This window comes from Cydia strobilella, chromosome 8 (genome assembly GCF_947568885.1).
Source record: "Cydia strobilella chromosome 8, ilCydStro3.1, whole genome shotgun sequence".
Taxonomy (NCBI): domain Eukaryota; kingdom Metazoa; phylum Arthropoda; class Insecta; order Lepidoptera; family Tortricidae; genus Cydia; species Cydia strobilella.
The window spans coordinates 8,350,952-8,366,081 of NC_086048.1; the positions used below are offsets into that span (position 1 = coordinate 8,350,952).

Below are 15,130 nucleotides of genomic sequence, written 5' to 3' on the forward strand. Positions count from 1 at the left end.
AATGATAGTAAAATAAACATGCTGGTATCAAGTTCGAATAAGTATGTTTGGAATCTCTAACAACTAGATATTGGTTTGTGCAACACGGCATAAAATGAAATACTTTTCCCGTCCTACCTGTACATTTTATTGAACATCGGCGTGCTTCGTCACATAATCGAAAATAGGTAAAATTGCCAACATCTGTAAGATGGAGCTATGACGCAATCAATACCGACAGAATAGTAACGTACTCACTTGCATGGGCGCATTCAAGTTAGTTGGAAATGTTGGAATTGTAATGGAACAACTGGGCCGTGCGCTCTGATTCTATATTCAAGCACGTACACTCTTATATTGTTCTTTTAATTTACCTAGATTGTTTCAACAAATTTTACAGCAAAAAGTGGAAATAGACACAAAATGAATAAAATCACAAATAAATCAGAAATAAAATGAAACATATAATAACATTTCTTTCGTTTCATTTATAATAACAGAGATGTTATTAACAATGGTCAAGATGTCACAGGGTTTAGATTTTGTATTAAATGAATAAGTACGTATAAAAAAAAAACTTAACCAAGTTACCCATTAAAAAATGTCATTCAAAATGTACGGTTAATATTTATTTATTACCCCAATAGTTATAAATGTACTGCGGAAATAGAACTTTCGTGTATATTACCACTTTCACACTTTACTGTCATCTGTTCCGAATCCTCGTTGCATATTTATTAATTATCTACAACATCTACATCGTACTATCCTTATAAAAAGCTCTTACGTTTAACAGTTTAAGCACAGTATTGAAAGCTCGTTCCGTCTAAATCCTCAAAGTAATTCATTATAATTACTTATAATATTATAACATTAGTGGTAACATCTAATGGGGATTTTGATAAAGGGGTATAAATTCGAGTATGTCAAAGAGGATGTCGAAGATTAGTACATTATCGAGAATATTCAGCATGTCTAAATATTTTATAATTAAAACGTTTAAAAATCACTATATACATAAACAAATCTCGCATTTAGGTACGCGAAAAATGAGATTTTTGGTAAGTTTAAAAAAAAAACTAGTGTTTAGCTTCTTGTTCCTCACAAAAACAAAAACAATATAATAATCGCACTTAAACTATCGTATCGTTTCACGCCGCCCTAATTTCAATCGGGACGGAGGCTGGATGTTGCCACCTGCATGGAAGCCTATAATACCTAGGGTCAAGCGGCAAGTGTGTTGTGACGATCGCGGGGACATAGTGAGTGCAGTGTGCTTGACTTCGTTCGATACAGCCGCCCTACCAGACCTTCACTTGACGACTCCATCTGCGGACTGCCCCGCGCCCCCTGCCCCCGCCCCATCAGCGCGTGCGCAACGAGCGACGAGGCGGGCGGCGCGGGCAGTGCACGACGAACAACCGCCGCGGACACTCGTGCCTGAGGATGGATTCCCAAAGAATCCGAAACATGTCGCCAAAAGCGACTAAAAATAATAGTGAGTAAAAACCGTACTGATAAATATTTTAACAATATAATACTTTAAAGCTTTATGCCAAAGTAAGTGTTCTTGTAGGTATTAGTAGTTATTTCAATCCTAAACTTTGTAATCTTCATATTACAGCATAATGAGATCAGTATTTTGTATAAAACGACCTTAGCAGTATATGAAGTGGTAAAGACGTGACTAATGCTTTATCTGAGGATTTAGTATTTATTAACAAAAGCATCAAACCAAAACTAAAAAAATATTTTTTACAAAAATCCACGACGATCATAAACTTAAATCAGTGAGTTTGGCAAAGCACAGCCTACTCATGGACGGGAGATAATACGCATAAGTGTAGAAATAGAATAGTTACCGATAAAAAATAGAAGTCTCCATATAAAATGTTTTCAAAACCCCCAGTATTTGTACCTTGAGCTTTATTATGTAACTCAAATTGTATAGGTACATAGTTTCAACACATGAGTTACACAATTAAGCTTCTCTATGTCAAATTGATGAGTTAAAATTAATATCATTCATTATCATCGAAATAAATAATTATTGAGCTGGTGCTGTGACGAAGATTCAGGTATTTATGATTAGCATAATTAAATAACAATATATCTATAATTATTTACTATAGCCCTTCCCTATTAACGACAGGGTAACAACTATATGGTAAAGGTACAGTTATATAGTAATAATATTAAAATATTTATCGGTATTCATACAGGGCATTACGACTCTTTTTTTATTTGTAACATGTGTCATAAATAGGGATCGTTCAATCAATGTTCAGTATCCTTAAAACAAGTACTGCCAAAGAAAGAAATTTAATCTGTTTAAAAGTTTAATGATTACAGTAATTGATCCCATTGATCTGCTTGGTCGTTTCTCGAAACAGTCCTCGTCAGCAGCTTACGCAGGCCTTTAACATTCAATGATTACGTGTATCTAACAAAACTGGCGTTTCAAAAACACTGGAAGCGGCAGGAACATTTGACGAGGATGAAATTGTTCACTTAACTCATCGGTACATTTCCAAAACAAAATTCAGTATATTGTTTTTTTTCTTTGTTTTATTATTCGCATCCTTTTTTACTAATAAAGCAGTTTCTCTCTGAATTAAATATCTCCCTCTGGCACAAAATATACTAACATCGAATATTTTAGACAATCTGCGATTTATTCTATCGTAGATTATTGACATTGTCTTTTAAATCCTATCCTGATACAATTCAACAAACAACATTGCATTCTTTACTAATTTATTCACAATTTCACATTATCTACCTACATCTTTCATCACTTTCAATTCACGAACAAGTAACTAACGTGTATGCTTAAATCGAATAACATATAATTCTCTCTGTTCACATTCGTGTCACAGCTCGGCGCATTTGGTTGCCATGGGCAGTTTTGTGCGTTCACAATTCGTCTCAACACTAGAACAGACACGGGTCTGGAGCAGGCCGAAGCGGAGACCGGAGACCGGGGTCGGGACTCACGTGAGGCCCGCTAGGCCTTGGCTCACCGAAGCGCTCCTATTTTCTCTAAGGGTTGGCGGGCTAAGGGAGCCGACGACGGCCTCGGCGTGTGCCTCGGGAGCGTCAGTATCAGCGTCGGGCTGATCAGGTTCGGGTTCCTCTGGAGGGGCGGCGGCGGGCCGCACATTGTCCAGCCGCGGCTTCGGCGAGTAGCGCGGCGTCAGCGCAATGCCCCCGACAACTGGGTGCGATTTCCAGGCGGGAGCTGGAGGACGTCGTGCATCATACGCTCGTTCTCCTGGCGTACTGCGAACAAGGAGATGAGAGGCTTAACCATTATACACACGAGTGACATTAGGGGCGGGAGTTTGCTGGGAGCCACACTCGGGAGGGGCTGGGGAACATGTCATGGACACTTTATCTGGGTGTCTACACGGGTCCTAATTTTGGTGAAGGTCTTAACAATGGGTGGGTCGCCTATTGCTTGGAATCTAGTTTAGAATCTTACCGTGTTATTTTGGAACAATGAGGATATCTCACACATTCGTTTAGGGGAGAGTGCGGAGTCGGGTGCGTACTAATTACGCATACATATATGGCGCTGAGTTAACAATACAAATATTTAATGTATTATTCTGTTAGTGGCATTCGAGCGTGAAAATTAGTGTACTGTAATTTTGTAATTTAATTATTTTGTGAGTACGTAACACTTGCAATTACAACATTAGTATAATCTATAATTTATCTAGCTGACACTCTTACCATAATTATGGAGTTATTTAAAAAAATGTGGACTTTTGTATGTAAACGCTTAACACGTAACGTAACTTAACGTTACGTGTTAGGTCCTTACAGACCTTAAAGTTTACTTTAAGTACCCGGTGTACTGATCACCTGGTGAATTCACTACCTACACCGAAAGGCATTAAAGTTTCCAAAGCGATGGCACCTAAAACGACATTAATTTATCCTAAACAAATAAAGTGGAATGAGCCGGGACTCTGCCTGGACAGGGATAACGTCATTAGAACTCTACAAAAGGCGCTTAACCTAATTAAAGATTCTATGCTTGCTATTTTACCAGCTTGGTTGGACAGAAGCTGAATCGGCACAGAAAATATACCCATTAAAGGAAAAGAAGAAACCCTAAATTCTTTACGTTCTACAAAATGTTTTTATTTTTATTATACATGCGTACCAGCTCAATGAAAAGAGCGCCGATTCAATTTATTGATAAATAAAATTATTAGGCAGATATTCTGTATTTTGCAAAATACTGGCCCCTCAGTATTCACGTTTTATTTTGAAATTCGAGTGATTATAGAATATCATATTTCATAATTATATCATTTTATTTGCATTTTTGTGCATTTAAATCCACATGAAATGGTTAATCGTATGCAGCGAGCAATAAGTTGTTTAGATATTTTCATATTTATGTACATGCCTATCAAGTACTTATGACACACGAAACACGCGTAAACGACGAGGGTTTCGAGAAATTCAATAGGTTCTAGATATTGCTAGATTATCCATTAAGTCCATATACATATTCAATGCCTTAATTAGGTAACCATTTCCGTTGAAATTGTTCTTAACGATTTCTTTTATCTCAACTTACCTCGAAAATGCTACAAAATTTAAGATGTCTGATGATCTATCTACGTAAGACCAGTAATAAGACGTCGTCGAAAAAGCATCATTCACATTCACAAGGAATTATGATCGCGGATTCATCGTCACGGGCTGAGTGCTCGGCAAATAGCCGGCTCTCCGCTGCAGTGCCGGGAATCTAACAACGTTTCAACCAGGAAAGGAATGGACAATTCAATTCCTCATGTTCTCTAAAGATCTCGGCCTGAACTGAGTAACAGATGATATATATTAAATTTACACGCTCGGTAGGTAATTTACGTAAACAACCCACAATTTTAAAGTCAATATACTTGTGGGAGAAAGATTCCCGAAACTTAAAAAAAATTGCGGGACTTTCTCGAATCTGAGAATGAAAAAAAATATTTTTATGGTGCTTTTTTGTGAAAAAGCTGAATATTTTTTTCGCAAATTGCCAAAAAAAAAAAGTCTAAAACATATCGAAATACTTGATAAAAAACACTGAATTAAAATGTATATAAGAAATATTGTATTCGTACCTACGTAAAATTAAATACGAAACTAGTAACTGGTTAAATTGAAAATTGTTTCAGAGTTTGTCTTTATTTTCATGCTCAAACGGGTTTTAGATTTAGTAATGAGAATAATACAATTTCATGGCTGGTGGCTTCCATTTTATATATTACGATGAATACAAATTTAATAAAACCTCTTTGCGGCCCCAAAAACTCTCCCGACGGGATAATGGAATCATTTCATTTTCCCGTAGGATTGTCAGAGATTTAGATCAAACTAATTGTCGTTGGTCGTTTTAAAAATACAGGTATACTCATATATAACGATGATGTTGTATAATGTGTTAGTTCATGGGCATCCTTTTTTCATAAAAAAATATGAGATTAGTCAAGTCGAGTGGTTAATCGTTTAAGGGTCATTCAAAAAGAATAAATAAGGGATCAAATGTTTTCGACCTGGCTATTTTCCGGTAACCTTGCCCACCTTTTTATAGATGCAAACGGCAGATAAGAATAGTGAATTCTGTGTTTTGTAATTCAGAGGTCATACACCGTGTCCAATAAGTCCAAATACACATCTTTTTACCTTAGCTCTAAAGACATACGGATTACAGGCCGTCAAATTCTTATCAAGAGGATCGGTGCACAATATTTTGAGGGTGGATCGTGGATGCCATGCTTATAAAAAAAGCAAAGTACATGGCATTTCCGAAGCGACCAAGAAAAAGAGAGTGCAAAGATCTTTCTTGGCACGCAGGTGACGAATTAATTTTTTCTAACGAGAAACTGTGTTAGAACAGCCTCATAATGCCCAAAATGATCAATTGTGGGCACCACATATCATCAGAAGATAGAAGACATTCCGGACAACCAGAAAATGTTCCTAGGTAGGTTCCAGAGCTCACCATCGGTCATGATGTTGGGTGCAGTATGTAAGAGGGGTAAACTGCCTTTAGTATTATAACACTTTAAACTCTCGCGGTTTTGAACACATCTTTAATTATACACTCGGGTCTACCGCGATTTAATTTCATTGTTTTTACCTTAAACACCGCTGAAACGTCGACCAGACTTGAACGTATTAGATTATTTTGTATGGTCGTACATGCTTTCGAAACTACATGATTATAAAGTCATATAGCTGGATCATTTCAAAAAGGTTATCGAGCATATTTGGGACGAAATGCCAATATAAATGCTGCGTGCTGCGTGTGATTAATTCGAGAAGCGTTTGAGGAGTTATTCCGAAACATTTAAATTTATTTGTTTATTTATTTGTTGTGAATATATTATACAAGTGTGCCATTAATAAAAAAAAATTAAAATGAAGTCACTATTCGTACATTTATTTTATTCAATATTTGTACTGTATTCGGACTTATTGGACACGGTGTAGGTACTTATATAGTAGTTTGATAGTATGCCATTCTTATGGCGGCCGACAAAGTTTTTTTAAATAGTATGTACAGCGGTCTCCAAAAGTGATGAATAAAGTCCATTTATAAAGTGTTAATTATGCAGCTCGGTGTACTATACGTACGAGTCGTAGATACGAGGAACAATATAAACAAAATCTGCCACGTACTAGCTTAAACTATTCCCGAAGTAAAGAAGTTCAATTTTGTTTTTTTCATATTGTACTAGGTAAAGTTTTTTAATTTAGATTCTCTTATCATCAAAATTGATTTCATGGTTCCTATTAGGTTCAAATTTAACAATTTATTTTATTGCTAACCTAGTTGGTTTCTTGAGCAATCAGAAGATGAGGTGCGTCATTTGGCGGCGAATCGGTGAAAAAATATTTAACTTTCAGCTTTCCTTCCGAACGGTTGACTCTAACAACAATATTTAACATTATCGAGTGTCCCTTTCTTTGACATTTTTCAATACACGAGTGATAAATGCGCTCGCTTCTCGCACCTTTATTTTATGCGTGAAAATGATTTACACCGATACGTTTTATTGGAAATATATCAAATATACCTATTCCATCCGTATCAGATAATTTGTTCACAACATAAAGATAAAAGAAGAGATTTGTGCGACAAGCTTTTCGGATATAGGTACCTTATAATATCCGTGAGTATTAATAGGTAACACGGTGCTTCTGAGCTTAAACACATTTGCGATACAAGGTAACACCAAATAGGTTTGGACGGAAAGCTTTCAGCGTAAATTGTGGCATGGGAGCCACAAATACCAGCGCTGACCGATAAAAAAACAATGGTCAACGTTTCCGTTTGGTACTTAACCCTTAAGCCCCCCGTAATGGCCCGATAGTTCGCCAGGCACTGATAGGGTTGTCGAAACTTTAACGAAGCCCTTCGGAGCTATCGACACTGGGGTTGTCGAGCGCTAATCGATTAAACCGATCTCGATTTCACATTGGGTGCTATTAGGAATGTATCCATAGCTGGTATGAGGCCGTGTTGTCTCGGAAAAGATTTATAGGTCGCTTCAATATCATGTTCGAGTCGGGTCAAACACGTCGTGCGAGTAATTTATCACTCGCACTACACGCAAAAGGTTGTCGCCACTCTGAACGTGTCACGCTCGATAAGAGACAGCCAAAGAACTAGAACGGACCACGTTGGCTCCACAAAATCACTGATTAGACTTTCTTTACATACATATGGAACGAGCATTTACAATGCGACTTGGCAATCGAGAGTCACCAAGGTGGATGTAATTTTCTCAAGTAGACTATCGACTACCCTATACAACTACATTTTATTTCTTTTCACCGCAGCAGCTCGAACAAGCTTACTTTCGTTACTCCCTGGAGTGAGGAACGTGCGACTTTCCCCACTCCCGCGAGTGAAACAAAGTAGCTTTTTAATTTAGTGAAGGCCACGAACTGCCACTTCATACTTTTATTACATTTTTTTTCTTCTGTATTATTCTGTGTAATTCACTACTGAGGTGAAAAATTATATGTGCAACACGAGAGCTAAGTTATTTTACATCTCGTGTTTTTGAGTCCCTCGCTATGCTTCAATTATAGAATCTTTCGCATTCTCGGGACTCAAAATAAACACTCGCAAGAAAAACCAACTTTCCTCTCTTGTTGCACAAATAAATATTGCATGCTATGCCAATCAATTAGTGCCGATCACTATAATTACTTTGTATTGTTTGTAGGACATAATTAGTATCTACCTGGACACATAATGTTTATTTCAAAGATTCTTGAGATCATTTAGCTTACATATCGGCCGGTTTATGTACGGTGACCACTGGCCAGTAGGCAGTATATAAATGAACTGTCCTGTCCGTTACCTCACGGTCAGATGCTCTCAAGCCGAAGTACACTACACGAAAACTGTTTCCGACCAGGCGCACTGACTGCACTCCAAACTCTTTCTGATAGGTGCTACTAGTAATACACACACGGCCACCCATCCTGGATATTTTATACGCGAGTGTGTGTTTGATATAGGCTTAAGGGGATATGATATCACATTATTTTCATATAAAAGTACCTAGAAAATTATAAACCATTTAATGTAAATATTGTTGTGTATAAAATGGTTCGATAATTAAACCTTCCTAGGTATTGAAAATGAGTTAGTCTAACGAGTTTCTTTTGTTTTATGTTTGTCTTTACGTAAAATGGTAAACATTGGGTGAGCTCGAGCTTAATAGACGCAATATTTTCCGATTATTTAATTAATCTTCTTTGAACGAACGCTACGTCAGATGCTGCTACGCTACGTTAAACATCACTTAACATTATTATATAGTAACTTATACTAGAGCGGTACTGTCATAGTAAATTTTGTAACCGCAGTAAATTCACTGCCATCTGTCGACACACTTTAAAACCAAAAATAAATATTTATAAAAATACGATAAAATGTATTTAAATATGGATAAATGACTTTTTTATTTGCATTAATTATTTTTATGATTTTGACCCATGTTCTTTCACTGATATGCGTTAAAATTGTTAAATAACAAACGAAACCGTCAACGCCATCTATACGACAGTAGGCCAAAGCTAGTAGCGCCCTCTGAACGAGAATCAAATTTTCTTGATTTTCGAGGCACGTTTTTTCCTTAGACTGTATCCATCTATTACGGAGTTATATCTATCTTTGACATTATTTAACCTTTATTATGTATACGATTTTTAATCCACGTTTGCATACTCGCACGAGTGGCGAAACAGATGAGGCACATTTTACTTAGCGTTTTCACTCTCGCTATAGCGCTACGACTTTACGACTCGTCACATTTTAATACTTCCTGAAATATTTGTAAATTTCTGATTGATTATTTCAAAGATATTTCTTCATTTTTCACACATAAAGATTGTCCGCAACGGTAACAGCACCGCACATAAAGGTCAATTCAAAAAACGCTTTATCGTACACTAGCGTACCGCCCCGGCTTCGCACGGGTGCAATGCTGATGTATACATATAAACCTTCCTCTTCAATCACTCTATCTATTAAAAAAACGGCATCAAAATCCGTTGCGTAGTTTTAAAGATCTAAACATACATAGGAACAGACATCCATCCAGACAGCAGGAAGCGACTTTGTTTTATACTATGTAATGATTAATTATTTTTCCCCTCACTAGCTCGGTAAGTTGTCTTTTATCCTTCAATACAAGCGGGGAAAAACGCGTTTTATCCACTAGTGGGGAAAGTAATTTGACCTTGGATGGAGCGTGTTTAAGTAGCTTGACAGATAACAAAACGTAAATCGTTTATGATAATGATACGTTCGATATTAATTATCATTAAATAAATGGTTTGAGAATCTAATGAAAAATACCAAATTTAGCTTTATTTAATGATTTTAAGTTTTTTATGGAATTTTAAGGTTTATGTAAAATTCCATAAAAAACGTTTGTTTTTTTATAATGATGTTAAATATAATTCTGAACGCACAAGTTGAGTCGATGCAATTTCAAAACGCATCGTTGACATTTCATACGTCAGAAATGTCAACAACGTCAACAATTTTTTTACTAAAAAACTTTTCTCACCGACTCGCGTAAAAATACACAACTTCCAGAGTTTTCTGTTATAATATCGTAAAGAAATGAGTGATTCCAGTGATGAAGATGATCTAACGCCTGTGGATGTTGCATTTTCCTCGCTATAGTGAGGTGAAAAGTTTTGTGTTATACACGGGCGCAAATGTATTTTACTTCTCGTGTGTTGAAACACTCGCTACGTTCAGGATTCTATTTTAGAATCACCTATAGAATCCTTTCGCTTGCTCTTGTTTCAATTCTACACTCGCGGGTAAAATACAACTTTGCACCCTTGTATAACAAATAACTATTTATGTCCGATATTAAACCAACCCTGGTTAGAAAAATACGACATTCGCCTAAAACCACCTTAATCGCCCCGAACGCTTGTACCTACTCGTAATACGTACACTCTATTTGTGTTAACTATACGTTGTGCCTGATGCCTACTATAAAACAGCAGATGAAATTGCAAGGGTCACAAACGAGTAAACAAGAAAAATTACCACTACTATGGCCAGTGACGTCGATTAGTTTATATTGAGCCATTCGTACATTGTTACATTTTTATGTAGTGGTCATTTCGAGGAAACATATCTACAAAAAATGTACATGTTGAAAGCGGGTACCTAAGTGTAAGCCATCTTTAATAAAACCTAAGTTTTATGTAGGTCAAATTTACTTATAAAACTCATTTAATTCCAATTCAAACTCGTAGCTTTTTTAAATAAATAATAGCAAGTATGTTATGTAAAAATAATGTAGTCTATTTCATAAAAACTATATATTCTCAAGTTCTTTTGATAAACATCCCACCTTCAACACATAATATATAATTCCTTAGTATATTTAAAATACTCATGTTTATGAGTTATGTATCAGAATGCTTTATAAGCCATACGCAAAGAGAAACGTGAAAAAAAGTTTTAGTAGCGGCATGTTCGCGTTCTATGAATAGAACATAAATTGGAACAAACTGCAACGTCGGGTGTACGTACACGTACGGGTTTCTCGCTAATGTGGAAAGTGATACTTTTCAACGCGACCCGCTAACCCGAGGATACGTCCTTTGTGAACAAACTGACTTTAAATGATGTCTTTATTATTGAGGTATTTGTATGTTTATAAATGTAATATGACAGAAAGCGACAAGGGAATGAAAGAAAATGTCAAGGGAATGAAAAAAAAAACCAGACAAGTGCGAGTCGGACTTGTCCACCGAGGGTTCCGTACAAATTTGTAGGTACGTAATATTATAAATAGTTTAGGAATTTATGATTTAATTACAAATTGGAAAACTATGAAATTTGGCAAGTAATACCGTTTTATACTACAAATTATTATTTATCTCCACGGGACATAATCGCGTAAAATAGTTTTAAAATGTACCTCCGACGTTTCGAGGACGGCGTTGTCCCCGTGGTCTCGGAGAAGACTGGCTAAAGTTGACATCAACATCTTCTAGGCGCGCGAGTTCTTCGAACTACCCGCACTTGGTCTTGTTTATTAACTTGAACGTTTTGCGCACTAGGGATGCTACCGGGTCGACACACAACACTCACAATATTCGATTTTTCAACTTTCGATACTTACTTACTTACTTTAGCAACTACTCCAATATTTGAATTCAATTCATCCTAAGATAAAATTCACGTATGAATTGGAATCACAGCGCAGTTTGCCTTTTCTGGATGTCAAAGTGATTGGTCGAGTCGACGGAACCCTGACGCATACTGTATACAGGAAGCCAACTCACACGGATAGGTATTTGAGCGCTTTTTCTCACCACCATCCCCGACACTTACAATCAGTTGTCGGCTCGCTGGTGAACAGAGCACAAGATCTGTGTGACCCTGAATATTTAAAGAGCGAGATGTCGCATATTCAGGAGGTACTTAGGTGGAACGGGTATAAGGTGAGAAAGTGGCAACCCAGACGAAAAGCAAGAGTGAAGCGTCCTGATGTCTCCAGGCAACCGGCATTTTTACCTTATGTGAAAGGAGTAACGGATAAGGTTGGCACAGTACTTGAGAGGTACTCTATAAGGACGGTATACACTCCTTTATCTAAAATTGCAGGAAACCTGAGGTCACCGAAGGACGTTATCCCGTTCCAGTCACCTGGCGTTTATAAGATCGATTGCAGTTGTGGTAGTTCCTACATCGGGGAAACGAAACGTACCATTGCGGAGCGAGTTAAGGAACATATCGCAGCTGTCAAGAACCGTCAGGTGAACAAGTCTGCCGTTGCTGAGCATTTACTAGAGTCAGGGCCAAACCACTGGATTGAGCTTCACAACCCTAGAATACTTTCTACAGATCGTGGGTTTTATAGTAGAAAAATCCGTGAAGCCATTGAAATCAAGAAACATAGAAATTTCAATCGAGACGAAGGTTTTGAGATCTCATCCACATGGAACCCAGTCATTAGTAAGTGTAAGCGAAACCAAATATCGAAAGTTGAAAAATCGAATATTGTGAGTGTTGTGTGTCGACCCGGTAGCATCCCTAGTGCGCAAAACGTTCAAGTTAATAAACAAGACCAAGTGCGGGTAGTTCGAAGAACTCGCGCGCCTAGAAGATGTTGATGTCAACTTTAGCCAGTCTTCTCCGAGACCACGGGGACAACGCCGTCCTCGAAACGTCGGAGGTACATTTTAAAACTATTTTACGCGATTAAGTCCCGTGGAGATAAATAATAATGAGTAAAAATCGTGAAAGTTTAAATCAGTGTTATACTACAAATATATGGAAAAATAATGGTGTCTCAAACGGAAAAAACGGAACCTTAGGTATAAAATCACTTTCTTGTCCGTCCATCCGTCTGTTTGTCTGTCAAGACCCTTTATCTCGGGAACGCGTACAGGTATCAAGTTGTAATTAAAACCATATAAGTATTCAGGTCTACGTTAACGTAAAAAAAAAGATACGTCAGTTTATGCCGCAAAAAACGTAAATTTCGACGTTCTGGAGGGACGAAAAATTTATAGAATACTTCCCGTTGACATAGAACTATGAAATTTGGTAAGTAATATCGTCTTACACTACAAGTACAGGGAAAAATTTTAAAACTATAAATTATTTGTAAAAAATAAGCTAAATGTGTACGGAACCCTCGGTGGGGAGGCCGACTCGCATTTGTACAGTTTTTTGACTGGTTAGGCATCGAAGGCACGGACCCGTCCACATTCAGCCAAGATTGAAAATTATGTAAATATATTTTCAACGGCTATTAAATTAAGCAAATTAAATATTTTTAAACATAGACAAAACATTTAAATTATAAACGGTAGCATTTTGAAAGTAAGACCCATTTTATACCTTGACTTTTAACAAGTATTTTACTTAGAACCTACTTGGTTCGTATGAGTTAGACATAATTTAAAAAAAAGCTATAACTCCCGTGGCAGTAAAATGAACTTTACCTCCCGCTACGCATGCGAGAAATAGGTCGCTTAATCAGCAAGTGTGATGTAAAAGTATTAAGATTATATTCGTATTTAATACTTTACAATAGCCTACCGTCCTGCTACGTTAACTTTTCTGCATCCCAGCCAGTTGATTAAACCCATACTCTTGTACTGGTTCCACTTGAAAGTTGAGCAGTCTAAAAACTTAGTCAACAGTTTCAAGTGTAAGCAATCCTAGGGTATGTGATTGCTTGGCCGCAGTCCAAGCGAGTCCGTCCGCGCGGATTACCGAAGTGGGGCTCCCAATTATGACCTCTTTTTACCTTTGTGCATTTCTTCCATCATAGTGGTTTGCCACCTGGTGTAAAAGGATGTTTGGGTTAGGAGCTCGTTTGTTTACACACTGTGGCTTCTTTGTACTTTTATATGCCTGTGCTGTTTCATCCCGTAATGAGGTTGTTTGGTATTTCAATTTTAATTATAAAGTAATGCATGAATTTTGCGAAGCAAATTTCAATTTTACTTTAAATGTTTATCTAAATATGATATCTAGGTGTGCTAAAAGAAAATTATAATTTATTGAGGGAAATAGTGTAAGATAAAAATGAAAATACAATTTAAGAAAAAGGATTCACTCCACCAAAATTCGTTATAAGAATTAAAACCTTGTTCGGACAGGATTATGGACAAGGAGAGATAATGTTTTTAAATTATTTTAGCTAATCTACGTCGGAGTCGGCGATAATTAGATTTAAGACCTTATGAGGGATTTGACGTTTGTTTGCAGGGATACATTCAATGAGATTATAGTATGATCAAAATATTATCCTTGTTATAAAAGTAGTCTCCCTTTATAAACATGTTTCTACGTTTTATCATAAGAATTTATTTTTATAAATATACTAGAATTAAAAATATATTTTTCTAACGTTTGTCAGTCTATCCATTCTGGACTTCAACGTTAGTCAATTCATAGGTACCTATATATATTAGTAACTCTATACATACCCCGTTCGCAAGGATCGAGCTCCCTAAGTCCCTAGCAACCTTTTCGTTACCTGTTTACCTACCGTGGCTTCCTCCGCATTACTACGTTTTACTTTTACGTTACGTATACGTAATATCAGATAAAATGATATTAAATGGATATATTATCCATTTAATATACTTTTATCTGATATCGAAGCTCATAATATAATTACTTACTCGCATTACACAGCCGTGTATGCAAAATCTTCTGCTGACAACGTAATATTCTACTAAAATTAAATAGTTGAGAGAAACGTCAACTTCATTTTTACTATAAAACGTGTAGTGTTTTATGCCCATACTTTGTATCTACGAGGGAACGTAGGTTTTCTTCATTAAAGCTAATAGCATACACTGTCAAATTACATTAGATCCGGTTCGTTAGTCTAATAGTGATTGAGTATCTTACGTCCTAACGTATATAAACGTCATTATTTATAAATAAGTGGATCAGGTAACTGTGGACTAGAGTAACTATTTTCTTGGTTTAGGTACAAGCACATTGAAGTCATTCGAGTTAAGTGTTTATAACGAGACTAACGGCCCGATTTGAACTTTAAAATACGTCAAATATCAGATATAAAAACGATATGGATTGGATAAGTCAGTGTCAAAAGTG

General features: G+C 36.7%; 1 protein-coding gene across 5 annotated transcripts in view; it reads right to left on the reverse strand.

The window, feature by feature from the left end:
• Positions 1-2,541: 2,541 nt before the first annotated feature.
• LOC134743582 (atherin) overlaps positions 2,542-15,130 on the reverse strand; it is a 207,776-nt gene continuing 195,187 nt past the window's right edge. For 4 of the 5 annotated variants that reach the window (XM_063677139.1, XM_063677137.1, XM_063677138.1 and 1 more), the window contains one exon: positions 3,045-3,261. In XM_063677139.1, the coding sequence (XP_063533209.1) occupies positions 3,176-3,261 (86 nt within the window). In that variant the 3' untranslated portion in view covers positions 3,045-3,175. Of the gene's footprint in view, positions 3,262-15,130 lie in introns of all 5 variants that reach the window. The other variant, XM_063677136.1, reaches the window with a different exon arrangement.